This window comes from Vicia villosa, linkage group LG6 (assembly GCF_029867415.1).
Source record: "Vicia villosa cultivar HV-30 ecotype Madison, WI linkage group LG6, Vvil1.0, whole genome shotgun sequence".
NCBI classification, from domain to species: Eukaryota; Viridiplantae; Streptophyta; class Magnoliopsida; order Fabales; family Fabaceae; genus Vicia; species Vicia villosa.
The window spans coordinates 123902557-123920331 of NC_081185.1; the positions used below are offsets into that span (position 1 = coordinate 123902557).

The following is a 17775-nucleotide window of genomic DNA, read 5'->3' on the forward strand; positions in this document are numbered from 1 at the left end:
AAATGTCGATGTGTTGTTCTGCAACCCTGCCATCATTGAAGATGTATGTAAGAATCTCGCCAAAAACACCTAATGTTGGACTCTGTCAAAACTTCACTACAATATTTCTGGCGAACGAAATACTTAATGTCATTCAAATTCCATTAATTGCCCTTGTCAGTCCTAATAAGCTAATATTGGTAGCTAGTATGTCGAAAATACTCGCTAACAACTTTACACCTCAATTTTTTGTTAGCTGAGGTGAATGATTTATCATAAAATATATTATTAATAATAATGAATCACACAATTTATTGTTTACGGACAACGAACTAACATTTACATTAATTTATAGTTGATCTATGTTATAATGATCCAACAACATTATATTAGTATTAAAAATAACATCACAATCCAAAAATAAAATACTTATTATTGCCAATTGGATCCTCTTCATTGTAATTTGTTTTTTAAACATGGATACTTAAAAGTTAAAACTGCATTTTTAAAGGAAATTTTTTTGAAAACTTTATTTGCATAAAGAATTCATGAGATTAAGAAATCAAATACTAATTCTCGAGTTTCGGGAGGCTATATATAATATAACATGCTGTTGTTGACCCGCGATTAGCGTAGAGCATATACATCACATGTCTACTTAAATTTCTATATCAATCAATATACATTATAAAATGTACAAGGGGGCTATTTCAATATTATCAACATATAGTACCTTTTAGATAACTACCACCAAAACTAATTAACTTCACTTAAAAATTAAGAAAGGAAAACTAAGAAGATATGGACTCACAAACCTCTCAAAAGCTTCCAGCCATAGACTTCACCAACATCAACTTAGCCAATAGAGAGTTGGTTAAGTCCCAAGTCTACCAAGCACTAGTAGAATATGGTTGTTTTGAAGCCACTTTTGATAAAATTCCTTTACACCTTCGCAAAGCCATGTTTGATGCAATACAAGAGCTGTTTGATCTTCCTCTAGAGATTAAAACACTCGATGCATGTAAGATGAACCATCAAGGTTATGTTGGGCAAACTCCTGTAATACCACTTTTTGAAAGCCTTGGTATTGACCATGCAAATATTTTCCAGAGAGTGGATACCATAACCAACACCTGGTGGCCTCAAGGAAACCCTAGTTTTAGGTACGTTTACATTTATGAATTATAACTAATGTTTTTATTTTTAGCCATTTATTTTGAGTTATTTTTGCAGCAAAACTATAAATTCCTTTAGTGTGAAGCTAGCAGAGTTGGATGAGACCATTAGGAAGATGGTTTTGGAAAGTTTGGGTGTTGAAAAGTACATAGAAGAGCACATGAAGTCAACTGATTACCTTCTCCGAGTTATGAAATACAAAAGTCCACAAACCAATGACAAAAAATTAGGCCTGGTGCCACACACAGATCAGACCCTTGTGACCATATTGTACCAGAATCAAGTGGGGGGTTTAGAAGTAATGACAAAAGATGAGAAATGGATAAGCTTCAAGCCTTCTTCTCCACATAGCTTCCTAGTTTTAGTCGGTGATTCATTTAAAGTAATTTCCAAACTACAGCTGTTGTCAAATTTACACTGCGACGACCGCAATTAATGTCATAATATCTGTATAGACCGATATCGCGAAAACCTTAATACGACCGCGACCGTTTTTTAAAGTCCTGGACTAAACTGAGGTAATAGACATTTAACTTTTTGTTAATATTGTTGTGGTATGATTTTGCAGGCATGGTCAAATGGGAGGTTGCATTCACCATTCCATAGAGTGATGATGAGCGGGAATGAGACAAGATATTCTTTAGGGTTGTTCACTCTCCCAAAAAAAGGATGTATTGTTAATGCTCCAGATGAGTTGGTGGACGAGGAACACCCTTTGCTCTTTAAGCCTTATGATTTTGTTGAGTTTCTAAACTATCGTTACTCCGAAGAAGGTTTTAGAGATCCATTTTCTCTACGCACTTACTGTGGTGTTTGACCTTATAACTTATATCGTTAGTACTGTATTGAGATAAAATTGGTTTTGTTTTGTCCTAAACAATTTACCTTAGATTGGATGCTAGTATATGTTTGAAGTCATTGCGATTGTAGCGTGATTTTGTCGTGTTGTGTTCAAAGATCTCCTAGAAGATTTTCCTTTGCCAAATAAAACCATTTTGTATATTACATTATTTATATTGTCAATCGTCATTCCCCATTATATATAAATAGAGTATTCAAGTTTTTGGCATCCAACTTGCATGCATCTAAATTGTCGGTTCAGTTTGTAAGCTAAGCTTAGTTAAAAATTTATTTTGGTTCGAGATCAGTTCGGTTCCAGATCTCAATTAAGTTCGTGAGTTCAATTCGATTTAAAAGTTCATTGTAGTTTGAGATAAGTGTGGTTAAAATCTCATATTGGTTTTTGTGGTCAGTCTGGTCAAAACTTCGGTTCGGTTCGTGAGTTCAATCCAATCAAAAGCTCATCTGGTTTGAGATAAGACAGTAGAAAATTTCGATTTAGCTTGAAGACTAACCATTTCAAGCTGTTGTTTAGAAAGAAGACTAACCGCTTCAATTTGCTTTTTGGAAAGAAGACTAATCGCTTCAATAAGGTGTTTGGAAAGAAGACTAACTGCTTCTCGCCATTGTTCGTCATTTGATTGGAAGTTAGCCTGAAATTTTATTTTCCTTGTATAAGGGGGTTTGAGAGTTTAACCTATTAAAAGCTCTTAAGAATTACTAGATGCTCTCAAAATCAAATCTTGGGGAAATAACTGAGTCTTCTTGAGTGGACTTGTATAAACTTTTGGTCACTTCTCTTTTCATTAACTCTCTATTTTTCCGCATATTTACTTTCCACTGCTAATCTTTTAAAAAAATAATAATATGCTTTTAAACTCTGAAAAATAATCACAAAAAGTTTTCAAACTATAGTTTTTCTAAAACCCACAATTCACCCTACTCTTGTGTGTGGAGTCACATGTCAAACATAGGCGCCATGCTGCTAGTAGAGGTCAACACCTCTACATGGAAAAGAGAACGCTTCAATGAAGAGGACAACCAGACCGGGTTAGAAAGTGTGGCAAACCTGGTCGAAGAAGTATGAGAAATAGCTTTCATTCAAGAGTTTGCAGCGATGCAAAGAGCATAAAGAAGGTACAACACTAAGGTATGACAAAGACCGATGGAGAGCTTAAAGAAAGTGGCAGATCCGACAAAGAAAAAAAACCACATCCCAATTGGAAGGACCGTACACGGTACTACAAAAGTTGTCCCATGAGGCTTGTAAGTTGGAGAGCTTAGAAGGAAAGGAAGCTCCCAGAACTTAGATTGCGGCGAGCTTCAGACATTACTTTAGTTAAAAAGACTTTTCAATTGTCGAGAATAAATTGTATAAGTGTACTTCAAAAATATTGAATAAATTGCATCATGTGGTAGCATCGTTTTCCCTACAAGGGCATGGATTTTTAATGAGGCATCCTTGGTGTTTCAATAAATTCATTTTTTTCAGGTATCAATGGAGAAAGCATCGGAATCCATTGGGTTCTCCGAGGAGTTAAACCTAAATTCTCCACAAGGGGAATCTATCGGAATCCACTAAGCTCTCTGTGTCGTTTAACTAGATACCTCCTCAGGAGGCATTAAGTAGAATCCACCGGGCTCTCCGAGTCGATTGACCTAAAACCTCCACAAGGGGCATTGACCGGAACCCACTAGTCTCTCTGAGTCATTTAACCTAAGACCTCCATAAGGGGGCATTAATTAGAACTCTTTAGTCTCTTTGAGTCATTTAACCTAAGACTTCGAAAGAGGGCGTTGACCGAAATCCACTAGGCTCTCTGAGTCGTTTAACTCAAGATCTCCATAAGGGGCATTGACAAGAACCCCTGGACTCTTCATGTCACTAAGTCTGAAACTATCACTAAAGTGGGGAAATACAAAGAGAATAAACAACTTTTATCTAAATGTCATAAAAACAAGCATACAAGAAATATGGAAATTGAAGAAACAAAGAAAAAAATCATTCTGCAAAAACTTGATTAAAATAATGAGGAATATCATTACATAAAACCCTTAAAGTGCAACAAAAAAAAACATTAAGCACAAAAAGGAGAAATCTAGGTTTGAAAGGCAAGCACCATCGTCTTCTCGCCTCTCACCTCCTTGGTATTGCTCATCCCAGGCTCCTAATTCTCAAACATTTTTGGCTTCAATAGAGGCAGCATCAGCCCCAAGAGTTGGCTCTTGGTCATTTTCCTCCACCAGGTGGCCTTCAACCACTACCTTGAAATAATCCAACATCTATTTGTCGTTTACAAAGTCCTAAACATATTTGGTATATACAACAATAGCTTCATAGTGGTATAAAAGGAGGAATATTGGCATACATATTAAGGGGGTGTTATTTTGCATAATGAAAAAATATGAGAAGGAAGAAAAAGGGTTTCCCCAACAACATGTGTATTAGAACCAAAATGAATACGACTGACAAAATGGTAAGATTGTGTTGTATATGTCGTCATCCTAGACACACATGGAAATATTGTCCCAATGTTTGAACAAGCTTTCCTTGATAATTTGTGATTTTGTTAAAAAATTTGTAACCTTAGCATTTAATCCATATATAATGACTTTTGGTTACAACAAAATAAACCCTATAATAACAACACACGAACATAAACACGTCTAAAACAACAATACAAATAACAAATAAAAAGATTTAACACCATAACATATCTAAGAGATTACAACAACCAGAACAATATCATGTGATGCACACATTAAATCCTTAACATCATTGTCATCTTTAACTAGCACATACATACGCTAGGTATCATCATTTTCATCTGCAATAGAGATGTACAAAACAAGTCTCTCAATACTTGTTATTATTTCACCATCATTAATCTTTTGGTCTAACCAAAGCTTCAAGTTCCTCTCAATTTGCTAGAAACTCCAGATGTTCTAAAAGCGCTTCTTCATCGGAGGCTTGATTCTCGAAAAAACAAGCATGCTCATTTCTTTTAGTAAGCATGTTAGAACAGGTGAGGAAAAAATTAAGGAGAAAATGAGAAGAGATGTGAAATAAATGGTGGAATGCACACCAATTTATATTTAAAAAAATATATGTAACACATAGGAACCAATTGAATTGGCTACTGCTCTTACTTTTGAAATGATGTCGCCAATTAAATTGGCTACACATAGTGTGGTCGCCAATTCAATTGGTTGTTGCTCTTACTTTTGCAATGTTGTCGGTCAATTGGATTGGATAGTCCTCTACAACACAATTTTTTTTGTTTGAAACTTGTGTATTTTGAAAATTTATTAAAAACATGGTTATTTGAATATTTTTATTGAAAAACATGGTTATTTGAAAAACAAATCTATGTTTGAAGTCATTGCCTTTGTCGTGTACTCGTGTTATGTTTAAATATCTCCTAAAAAAAAATTCCTTTGAAAAATAAAACCAACTTGTGTAATACATTATAGCTTTGAAAAATAAAACTTTGATGTCATAGTATAACCTAAGGCAATAAACATTAAACCTTTTGTTAATATTGTGGAGATTATCTTAAATAAATATTTTCATTTATAAGTGTTGAGGAGTCTGGAGAAGGCGTAAGCAAAATGAACTCAATTTTACAGGACCACAAAAGTATAAAATATCACTTCTCCTTCTAAAAGCTTAAGACATCAGGTATATAGATCACATATGTTGGAGTATGTCATTAAACTTTAAGTGATGAAGAGAAATATATCATATTTTTATATTGCAAAAACCATAAATCCGCCTGGAAGTCGACATACTTGTGAGGGAAGCTGGCAGCAGGGCTGGCAACAGAGTTGGCTTGGCGTGTGAAAGATAATCGTGATATAAAATGTACCCAAGATAATGTATTCATTTTAACAATATTAATATTTACTAATTAAGATTAAGTTTTAACATTATATTAAATTTACCAATATGCAATTTTACTTCAACTACTGTGTAAGATTTATATGTAAAAATATTAGGACATGTTTAAACGAGTTTTAGTTTTTAATTTTTAAAAATTATTTTATAAATCAATTTTAAAAGAGTTATGAAGAAAAAAACAAACTAATATATATTTGGTAATCCTACTTTTAAAACCAATTTTAGAGTTTAATTTATTTCTGCAATAATGGATGTCACCAATTTTGCTAGTATTGCTAATCAAGAAACCAATAGTGCTTCTAATCACTTTTCGACATATTTCAAATGTATTGTTGCATGAAAAGTGAGAAATTCCAAATTTCCTATTATTTCTTGTACCACTATTTTATAAAGTTTATTCATTTGAGATGAAATTTAAATACTGTATGACTTATTGACTTGGGACAAGCTTACTGTTGGTAACACAACTTATTCAGTTTAATACAAATAGTCATGATGCCTAATAATCTTCAACTAAGTTTAACAAACATGTGCAAAAAATTTATCATCATTAGGTTTCACATCACTTGTGATTTGAAAGAGAATTGTTTTACAATTTCTGATATTTTACAACATCCAATGTTAAAGAAAAGTGAAATGCAAATAACAAAAATGTACATAACCTACCAAAACTAGACCCAAAAAAACTGATGCACCATAACATAGCATCAGTTTATAAAACAATGTATGGAATCAATCATTCAAGAATTTGTGAATCCCTGTGATCACTATGCATGTGGCTCCCGTATTGTGTGTGCAACTCTGGACGAGGAAATAAAAGTTTGAGACGGAAAGCATCGACTCCATTCAAATAGTAGTGAAAGAGACGTTTAGCTCTAATAAAGCCAAGACGACCGTAGAGTGCAAGTGCTCCTTTATTTGTGACCTCTGCTTCCAATGTAACCTATAACATAAGATCATGGACTGTGTGAAAAGATAGATGTGTAAAACATATAAAGGTAATGGAAATTGATTATGGGTAAAAGTATTGTATAAAGAACGGGTTAATAATAGTCGGTACTTGGGGGGACAAGGTTGTCAAGCTTAGGGGTGTTCGCGGTGCGGTTTGGTTCGGTTTTGAGCATAAAAGTCATCCTAACCGCGAGATAAAAATGCATGCGGTTCGGTTTGGTTCGGTTAATTTTTAAGAAGTCATCCAAACCAAACCAAACCAAACTAATGCGGTTAGGTTCAGTTCGGTGGGTTGCGGTTTACACCATAAAATAAAAATGTACTGAAATAAAAAAAAAAGGAAAATAATTCATTGTTCCTTACATATATTAAATATATTACAGTACCATTAAAAAGAAGTTTTTCATACTAATTACACCAAAATAATTCATTCTTCCATATATGTATTTTACACCAAAATTACTACCATATAAGTGTATCATGTATTTTACAGTACCATACTATGTACTTTACATATACTACATACTAAATTACTAATATAACTTCAGTTATTCATACTATATACTATATACAGTTTTTCATACTAATAAACTACATACTAACTAATAAACTACATACTACATATACAAATATCAGATAACTTCAGTTCTAAATATTAATACAACATTACAACTTCAGGACTAAATATTATCAGTACTACATATATACCAAATGCTTCTCTATAATGAGTGAGAGAGAAATCAGAGAATGAAGTTGAAATGTTGAATAGGAAGGAAGAATGAAGGAATAGTGAGTCACGTGACGTGAGTGTACAATATTGCAATTGGATTGAAAATATAATAAATTAATTATAGAAATTCAAAAGTTTAGTTAAATATGCGGTTTGGTTCGGTTTGGTTCGGTTTTGTGAAATGAAAACCGCAAACCGAACCGAACCGTGCGGTTTGGCCCAAAAATCATCCAAAACCATCCAAACCAAACGCGGTTTTTGCGGTTTTCGGTTTGGATTGGTTCGGTTTGCGGTTTTCCTTTTGGATTGGTTCGGATACGATCACCACTCAAGCTCAAGGATCTATAAAAACTCGTAAAAATCACTTAGACTCAAACTCGTAGATTTATAAGTGTTTACTCAATACAGAATCATGTTTTAATTTTTAACATCTACCATAAAATCTAAACACAATTTACTCCATGCTTAGTAAATAAATACTCAACATTATACCATAGCAATAAAGCAAACCCACTAACAAAATTGAAGTATTTTGCAAGAACCAATAAATCAAACAATGATGAGTTCATAGATCCAGACCAGAACACTAAAATACTATCGCAACTCAATTGGTATCAAACTCACAAATCACAAGATAGGTTCACAAATAAGTATATAAAAGGAGCATGACAAGTTTGATATCAACGGATAAATTGAAAGATCACAAGGCTCAAATCTACAGAAGATTGGGTTAAAGAACAGGTATCTTTGGGAAAATATATGTGAAGAAGATGATAGTTTCACCTATGGTGACCAGGACATATGCGAAGAAGACCCATAGAAACACGAACAAGAAAGGGATTTGAGAAAAAGAAGAATCTAATAGTTAGAAAAATCCCGGATTGCCTATTAGATACTGATTAACAAAACAGCCATTCCCATCCTCCGAACTTTCGTTACAAAGAATATAACAAACCTTCACAAAGTTTCATTTACAAGTTTGTCAAAACAACCAACACCAAAACTAAAACTACAAGACATTGGCATACAACTAGACAAGAGACAAGTTTATATCAACTTCTAAGTTCTAACTTATCGAAGCTTTTCAATCGAGATCAACAATTTAGAAATCAAAACTATTTATGTCAATTTTGTTCTCCACTAAATGGTTACAAAACTAGTTAACCCAATATGTATTCTAATTTCATTGAACTATACATACCTCATCACAGCCAGATTCCATCATCACCTTGATAGACCTAGTAACAAGTTCTGTAGCTGCATAAAAACCAATCAAAACCCAAAATTCAACATTTTTCTAAAACTCCTCATAATCACATAACAAAAACCCTCAAATAAAAACAGAATTTTTACCAATGCCTCTTCCTCTGTAGGGTTTGATAACAACAAGCATAGCAATGTATCCTCTAAAAGTGTTCCGATGCTCCCCCATTTTACACACCACCGTACCCACACATCTACCCTTATGAAATGCCTAAAACAAAAACCACAGAAATTGAAGTGATTAATTAACGAAAAATTGAGAAACGACCCAGAGATTAAAAAAGTGAAAAGGTGAGAAATTTGGAACCAGGAAAGAAAGATGAGGCCATAGATAGACGAAGTAACGATAAGTGAAGATGGAGTAAGGTTCGCTGAGTTCTTCGTCGACGAGGTTCATGATAAGAGGGAGGTGGTGTTCGCCGCCGTAACTGATGTATTCGATGTCGGAATCATTGAAATCTAGTTTGGAGATTTCTGGTTCGTCTTTGTTGGTACTTTCCATCTCTTGTTTTTCCTTGCAGCTGTTCTTTGGTTTTTTTTGCAATACAAAAGATGGGTTTTCTGGGTTATATTTTCACTAAAATTTACAAAATAATCCTTCTATTTCATTTATAATATTAAAAAAATTGGACAGTAATTTACCTTTTATATAACCAAAAAAGAAAACAGAAATTATTTAGAAAATAAAGTTTCATTAGTATTAGCCAGTAGCAAAGAGATGATTCTAACAAAAGGCTCCAAGATGAGTACGCCGCATCATTATCAGTTTCATGTTTTGTTAGGTAGTCAGCACAAGTAGTTCTATCCCTAAGAGTGAATATTTGAATTTGCCATTCCTTAAAAAGAAGTTCTTTAATGTTGTGAAGAATTGCGGCATAGTGATGTCAATCACTAACAAACTTTAAAATAAGTTAGATAGCAGAGCTAAAGTCAGAATAACACATCAGGTATTTGATGTCGAGTCCTTAGGCCATACGCAAACTATGATATAGCGTCATCAGTTTGATGTTGGAATAACCAATATTACCCGCAAAATCGTGAACGCTAACACGATCAGCATTTCGAATCAATCCACCAAAACTCAAGACGTCAAGATTACCAAGGTTACTACCATCAATATTCAAAAGCACACTACTACCTTTGTGTGCATTCCATGTGATCGTTCTCGTTGGATGAAACATATTGTGCTTGAGAAAACATTCAACTAACAGATTAACGTAATTCATTGTGATGAGTTTCAAAGTATAGAAAGATACCACCCGATTCGCAAAACACAGTTTGCTCCTATCGCGCCACAACCACCAGCAAGCAGCCAAAAAGATAGAGTCTCCATTAATGTCAGGTTTAATCCAATCATATAAAGCATCTCCTTGGAGGAATAGTGGGTCCAAGAAGCCAATAAATTTCCAAAAACGAGTAGCAAATTCACAGTCTGTCAAATAGTGTAATGTTGTCTCAACATATTGATTGCATCTAGGACAGTGATTCGTCTAGAGCATACCACGATAACACAACATTGATCTCCTAGAAAGGGACTTAGGTAAAGTCGTTTGAATAAAGAATTTCACATTCTAAGGAGTAGGAATATGCCACACCCACTTCCAAGAGTTATTGTATGTTGTATTTTGAACAAATTCAAATTTGTTGAGCCAGTTATAATCATCTCGAGGAGTATAAATACCGTCTAAATTTCTTTTTCAAGTCAACCGAGCAGGAACCAGAGAATTAAAACAAATGGGAAGCATTTTTAGGCGGTCACAAACAACCGCAGGAATATTACTATATGATGAATTGAAGTTCCAATTTCCATCCAAGTAAACATCATTCACTCGCATTTCCATATTGTGGATATCTACATAGAAAACATGCTCCGCTAATTTCTCTATCCCTTACCAATTGGAAAACCAGAAAGAGGAGTTCTCATCCTCCAATCTAAATTCAAATTCATCTTTAAGAGCCGAGAGAACTTTCATAATGGTATTCCAAATAACTTATCCTTATTTCTTTTTCATATTAAGGAATGTTTCCTCACTAATGTACTTATGCTTCAAAACTTGGACCCATAGGGAATCACAATCACGGTGGAGATCTCAAACCAACTTACCTAACATAGATGTATTCGTCTTTCTTGCTTTCCGGATCTCAAGACCACCGAGCTTTTTAGGCATAATGATTTTATTCCCGCTAACGAGATGCACACCAGAGTTTGAATTACCTTTCCATAACAAATTCCTAGCCATCATATCAATAAAATCACAAGTTAGTTAGGGTAGCCAAGCCACTTGCATATAATACTTTGGAATAGAGTTTAGGACAGACCTAACCAAATTCAAACGACCAACATTGTTTAACAATTTATGTTGCCAAGATAATAACCTCTAACTGATTTTCTCCTCTAGGAACTTAAAGTCCATGCGTTGAAGATGATCATGCAACACAGGGGAACCTAAGTACTTCTCTAGAGTTAGAGTTTGCTTGATACCTATGCAGAAGACAATTAAATCCATTTTAATTATCTTAGTGGTAGCAGAGAAGAACACCTTTGATTTAGCAATATCCACTTAAAGGTCGGAAAACATGGCAAAACAATTTAAGGTATCTGAAATGATTCATGCCTAAGAGTTAAAAACCTTCTAAAAAAGAAGAACATCATTAAAAAATGAATAAAGGGGGTCCATTACGAGATAACTTGGCAGGTTTCTAATGGCCTTTATCGACTAACCTGAGGATTGTTTGCGACAAGAATTCCATTAAAATAAGCTCATGGTTCTTCCGCAGATGAAGCTTGTGGTTCTTCTGATGGGCTCCAAGTTGTTGGTTCTCCTGCCATTGAAGCTCGTTCAGATTCTCGCACCATTGATGTTTAACCTAAAAACGTTCCTTTCAATATTCAGAAGAATTCTTAAGCATGAAGAATAAACGTGAAAGAAGATCACATACATCATTAAATAAATTTTGTTCTTTCTTTAACAAAATTTACATTAAAATGAGATTTTTTTGACAAAACATTAAAATGAGATTGAAACTCTGATATTGATATTAAAAAAAAACTGATCATTTTGTCACTATTTCAAAGGGTCACGTAGAGCCATTAATTTAAGAGTGTGTGTATATATATATATATATATATATATATATATATATATATATATATATATATATATATATATATATATATATATATATATATATATATATATATATATATATATATATATATATATATATATATATACACACACTCTTAAATTAATGGCTCTACGTGACCCTTTGAAATAGTGACAAAATGATCAGTTTTTTTAATATCAGAGTTTCAATTTCATTTTAATGTTTTGTCAAAAAAATCTCATTTTAATGTAAATTTTGTTAAAGAAAGAACAAAATTTATTTAATGATGCATGTGATCTTCTTCCACGTTTATTCTTCATGCTTAAGAATTCCTCTGAATATTGAAAGGAACGTTTTTAGGCTAAACATCAAACACTTTATTTCTCAATCAAAATTGTTGGTGATTTTAGTATCATCAATGTATTTTGGTAGTAATGTGATTTATTGTAGGCCGATGCAATTATGCGTTAAGCTTGAAACGAGTTAGGGTAGTGCGGAGTGCATGCTCGTAGAGCCAAACGTGCAATTGAATACGAATAATAGAAACGGGGTTCCAAGGGGCGGAGCCCCTGGCGGGGTGCGGGGCAGCGCCCTGCGGGGGTCCAAGGGGCAGCACCCCTGGCTAGGTCAGCGGGCGGGGTGCGGGGCAGCGCCCCGTTCGAAAAATTCATTTGAATAGTTGCACCCTTTCCCAACCGACATAACCGTTTTACCGAACAAATGTGTCGTTTCCCAACAGACATAACTGTTTTTATCGAACAGGTGTGTCATTTCGGTTTATATTGTTGATCTCCTATATAAGGAGTCATTTGGCCTCAGTTTCGGATACGAAAAACATACTTCCTCTACATTCTGATATGTTCTCTATTGTCAGAAACAGATTGTTCTTCGAGAATTATCCCCGCAAAGATTTCGTGAACCTAGACAAGAATAGGGTCGAAATACTTTGTTCGGAAAGTGAACGAACACGATTCTTGAAGATATCCAGGATTATCATACCTATTTCTAACAAACGAACAAAGTATTTTTCTGATAATCATGGCTGGAGGAGGAAGCACCGTCAAGGAGATGACTAAACGTTTCGGAAAATTGGACAAGTTTCAAGGACAAGACTCCTGGCGTTGGCAGAAGAAGATGCATTTCATGTTGACAACGTTGAAGGTGGTGCACGTCCTGTCTACACCAATTCCAGAACTTGAGGAGGATGACACGGTTGAAAATCTGAGACGCCGATCAAAGTGGGAGAACAACGACTACATATGCAGAGGGCACATTCTTAACGGTATGTCTGATCCCTTATTTGATATTTACCAAAACGTGGAATCTGCAAAGGAATTATGGGATTGTCTCGAAGCCAAGTACATGGCAGAGGACTCATCCAGTAAAAAGTTCCTGGTGACCGATTTCAACAATTACAAAATGGTTGAATCGAGGTCTGTCATGGAACAATTCAATGAACTCCTCTGAATCCTTGGACAGTTCACACAACATGGATTGAAGATGGATGAAACAATATCTGTCTCAAGCATCATAGACAAGTTGCCTCCTTCATGGAAGGATTTCAAACACAATCTGAAACATGGAAAAGACTAATTGTCTTTGATCCAACTTGGAAGTCACTTGCGCATAGAGGAATCTCTATGAGCGCACGAGGATAACAAAGGAAAAGGCAAAGAAATTGCTGGAACCTCGGTTAATATGATCGAAGAGGGTGGTAAGAACGATAACAACAAAAACAAAGGAAAGAAGCGTGTTTTCAATAACAAAAAGGGCAATTTCTGTGTTAACAAGAAACCGAAACTAGAATGCTGGAAGTGTGGCAGAACAGGCCACTTCAAGAAGGATTGTCGTTTCGGCAAAAAGCACGACAACACGAATGCAAGTGGTTCAGGAAAGGGGTCTAAGGACCAATCCGAAAACCAAGGTCAGAAATCAATTTGTGATTTGAATAGTTTGATTAAACATTCGGTTTCACTAACTTCTGAGGCGTTTTATGTGCAGGATGATGCTATCGCATGGTGGATTGATTCTGGCGCCACAACACATGTTTGCAAGGATCGTTTCTGGTTCAAGACTTTTGTTCCAGTGGAAGATAGTTCTATTCTATACATGGGAGATGATCACTTCGCTCCCGTTGAAGGCAAAGGAAACGTGGTGCTAGAATTCAGTTCTGGAAAGACTATTACTTTGTTTAATGTATTGTATGTTCCTAAGTTACATAAGAATTTAATTTCTGGTCCTGTATTGAATAAGCTTGGATACAAGCAAGTGTGTGAATTCGATAAATATGTTTTATCGAAGTCTGGTGTGTTTGTAGGATTTGGATATTATAATAATGGAATGTTTATGATGAATTTGAATGGAGTTCCTAAAGATTCTGGTTCTATATTTATGTCTTCTTCGAATGTTATCAATTTCTTGTTATGGCATGCTCGTCTAGGACATGTACATTATAAAAGAATGCATGAAATGTCTAAAAACGATTTAATTCCTGTTTTTGATGAAAATAACGAAAAGTGTAAAACTTGCATGTTAACAAAGATCACTAGGCAACCTTTTAAAAGTATAACAAGGAAATCTGTCATTCTTGAATTAATACATAGTGATTTATGTGATTTGCATGCTACTCCATCATTAGGGAATAAAAAATATTTTGTCACTTTCATAGATGATGCATCTAGATTCTGCTATGTTTATTTGTTGCACGCTAAGGACGAAGCCTTAAATAAATTCAAAATTTATAAAACTGAAGTTGAAGTGCAACGGAATGTGCTGATTAAAACATTACGTACCGATAGAGGTGGTGAATATTATGATCCTGTATTTTTCCAATCCGTAGGAATCAATCATGAGACTACAGCACCTTATACACCTCAACAAAATGGTGTGGCTGAAAGGAAAAATAGAGTTCTTAAAGAAATGGTAAATACCATGTTATCTTACTCTGGTTTGAGTGAAGGGTTTTGGGGAAAAGCTATGTTAACGACTTGTTATTTGTTAAATAGGGTTCCTAATAAAAGGAACAAGATTACCCCATATGAACTTTGGTATAAGAAAAGACCCAACTTAACATTTCTACGTGTTTGGGGTTGTAGGGCCGTGGTTAGACTCCCGGACCCAAAAAGGAAAACTTTGGGTGAAAAGGGTGTAGGTTGCATCTTTGTTGGATATGCTGAACACTCCAAGGCTTATAGGTTTTATGTTATAGAACCTAATGACTCGATTTCTATTAACACGATTATAGAATCAAGAGATGCCATATTTGATGAGAATTGTTTCTCTTCTATACCTAGACCAAAGATATTTATACCTAATTCAGATGAATCTCTAAGGGATGATCATTCAAATGATGTACCAAGTGAGACACTTGAACCCCGTAGAAGCAAAAGAGCTAGAAAATCTAGATCTTATGGATCTGATTTTCAACTATATTTAGTTGAGGGATCAAAGGATCAGATTGAGACCTAATACTATTATTGCTATAGTATAGAGGAGGATCCAAGAACGTATGATGAAGCTGTGAAATCTCGAGATTCTGTCTTTTGGAAAGAAGCAATTGATGAAGAGATTGGTTCTATCATGGAAAATAATACTTGGGTATTATCTGATTTACCACCAGGCTGCAAACCATTGGGTTGTAAATGGATCTTCAAAAGGAAGATGAAAGTCGATGGTAAAATTGACAAGTTTAAAGCTATATTAGTTATCCAAGGCTTCAGACAAAAAGAAGGGATTGATTATTTCAATACCTATGCTCCAGTTGCCCGTATCACTACTGTTAGATTGTTGATTGCCTTGGCGGCTATTCATAATCTAGTGATTCATCAAATGGATGTCAAAACAGCATTTCTGAATGGTGATTTGGAAGAAGAAGTGTATATGAAGCAACCTGAAGGATTTGTAATGCCTGGTAATGAGCATAAAGTGTGTAAGCTAGTTAAGTCGTTGTATGGGCTGAAACAAGCTCCGAATCAGTGGCATCAAAAGTTTGATGAGGTTGTTTTGTCTAATGGTTTCATTCTAAACCAAGCTGACAAATGTGTATATAGTAAATTTGATACATCCGGTAAAGGAGTTTTCATTTGTCTATATGTTGATGACATGTTGATCTTTGACACCGACCAAAATCAAGTTGATAAAACAAAGAATTTCTTGTCATCAAAGTTCTCCATGAAGGATATGGGAGAAGCAGACGTTATTCTTGGTATTAAGATTAAACGGGAGAATAAGGGGATTGTAATTACGCAATCTCATTACATTGAGAAAATACTCAAGAAGTTCAATTATGAAAATTGTTCTCCAGTAAGTACTCCCATGGATTCGGGAGAAAAGCTTATGCCAAATACAGGTAAACCTGTGGATCAACTCGAATACTCAAGAGCTATAGGCTCTTTGATGTATGCTATGATTAGCACTAGACCGGGTATTGCTTATGCGGTTGGAAAGTTGAGCAGATTTACTAGTAATCCTAGTAGACATCATTGGCATGCGATAACTAGGGTATTCAAGTACTTGAAGGGTACTATGAATTATGGATTGTCATATATGGGATTTCCTTCGGTGTTAGAGGGTTATTCGGATGCTAGTTGGATAAATAATGTTGAAGATTCATCCTCTACAAGTGGATGGGTGTTCTTGCTTGGGGGAGGTGTCATCTCATGGGCTTCCAAGAAGCAAACATGTATAACTAGTTCCACAATGGAATCTGAGTTTGTAGCATTAGCTGCTGCTGGTAAAGAAGCAGAATGGCTAAGGAACTTGGTATATGAGATTCCGATATGGCCTAAACCGATATCACCAATTTCTATCCGTTGTGATAGTAGTGCCACACTGGCTAAAGCATATAGTCAAATATACAATGAAAAGTCTAGACATTTGGGTATTAGACATAGTATGATTAGGGAATTAATCATGGATGGGATGATATCTATTGAGTTTGTTCGGTCGCAACAAAACTTAGCTGACCACTTGACGAAGGGGTTAGCAAGAGACTTAGTGAAGAAGTCGATAATTGGGATGGGATTAAAGTCCATTTAAATCTATTAGTTATGGTATACCCAATTCCCTTCTAATACAACGTTATAAGCAGAATTCAATGTGGAAAGATCATAGTTAAAGATTGGAGCAATTGTGTTTATCTTCCCAAGGTATGTGCTCAGACCTGCAAGTGATGGCTAGGTTGAAGTATATCTTCTTAATGGTTCTTTTGAAAAATTGCTAATGCAGGTGCAAGATTAAAAGGATCACCTATGTGAGCATGAAGTTTTGCCGCTTCAAGAAGCTTGGACTTGGCTTCCTATATGATTATTAATGGATAAGGACACATGGCTTGTAAAGTGTCAAGTATGAATAGTAGAGTATTGCAAGAAACATATGTGTACTATATCTTTAGATATTCAAATGGATTGACGGGTTCAATCATTGTGACACCCCGATTTTCGAGTATTTGGAATGTGTATTTGTACTAAGATGAAAATTCAATCGCAAGACATTTTCTTCTATGCATTGTTTGATCGTTATACCTGTAAGTAAATCAAGGATTATACTAAAATGGGGGGAGTTTGTTGGTGATTTTAGTATCATCAATGTATTTTGGTAGTAATGTGATTTACTGTAGGCCGATGCAATTATGCGTTAAGCTTGAAACGAGTTAGGGTAGTGTTGAGTGCACGCTCGTAGAGCCAAACATGCAATTGAATACGAATAATAGAAACGGGGTTCCAAGGGGCGGAGCCCCTGGCGGGGTGCGGGGCAGCGCCCCGTCGGGGTCCAAGGGGCGGAGCCCCTGGCGGGGTGCGGGGTAGCGCCCCGTTCAAAAAATTTGTTT

At 35.2% G+C, this 17775-nt stretch overlaps 2 protein-coding genes across 2 annotated transcripts; one reads left to right on the forward strand and one right to left on the reverse strand.

Moving 5' to 3' along the window:
• The first annotated feature begins 710 nt into the window (after positions 1–710).
• On the forward strand, positions 711–3330 carry LOC131612271 (probable 2-oxoglutarate-dependent dioxygenase AOP1). The gene is made up of 3 exons (XM_058884077.1): positions 711–1142; positions 1213–1537; positions 1724–3330. The coding sequence occupies exons 1-3, from the start codon at positions 781–783 to the stop codon at positions 1970–1972; spliced, it is 936 nt and encodes a 311-aa protein (XP_058740060.1). The 5' UTR covers positions 711–780; the 3' UTR covers positions 1973–3330.
• A 3097-nt stretch (positions 3331–6427) lies between these two features.
• On the reverse strand, positions 6428–9404 carry LOC131612272 (N-alpha-acetyltransferase MAK3). The gene is made up of 4 exons (XM_058884078.1): positions 9148–9404; positions 8931–9051; positions 8779–8834; positions 6428–6839 (listed from the first exon to the last, which is right to left on the reverse strand). The coding sequence occupies exons 1-4, from the start codon at positions 9340–9342 to the stop codon at positions 6633–6635; spliced, it is 579 nt and encodes a 192-aa protein (XP_058740061.1). The 5' UTR covers positions 9343–9404; the 3' UTR covers positions 6428–6632.
• Positions 9405–17775: the final 8371 nt, after the last annotated feature.

What these genes read in the sequence shown, in the direction of transcription:
- LOC131612272 (XM_058884078.1), bottom strand. Translation starts at nt 9,342, where the DNA reads ATGGAAAGTACCAACAAAGACGAACCAGAAATCTCCAAACTAGATTTC. An exon ending in GGCCTCATCTTTCTTTCCTG is followed by an intron (nt 9,052 to 9,147) that starts GTTCCAAATTTC and finishes TTTTTGTTTTAG; the next exon opens with GCATTTCATAAGGGTAGATG. An exon ending in TGGAATCTGGCTGTGATGAG is followed by an intron (nt 6,840 to 8,778) that starts GTATGTATAGTT and finishes CTTATGTTATAG; the next exon opens with GTTACATTGGAAGCAGAGGT.
- LOC131612271 (XM_058884077.1), top strand. Translation starts at nt 781, where the DNA reads ATGGACTCACAAACCTCTCAAAAGCTTCCAGCCATAGACTTCACCAAC. An exon ending in CAAGGAAACCCTAGTTTTAG is followed by an intron (nt 1,143 to 1,212) that starts GTACGTTTACAT and finishes TTATTTTTGCAG; the next exon opens with CAAAACTATAAATTCCTTTA. An exon ending in TAGTCGGTGATTCATTTAAA is followed by an intron (nt 1,538 to 1,723) that starts GTAATTTCCAAA and finishes ATGATTTTGCAG; the next exon opens with GCATGGTCAAATGGGAGGTT.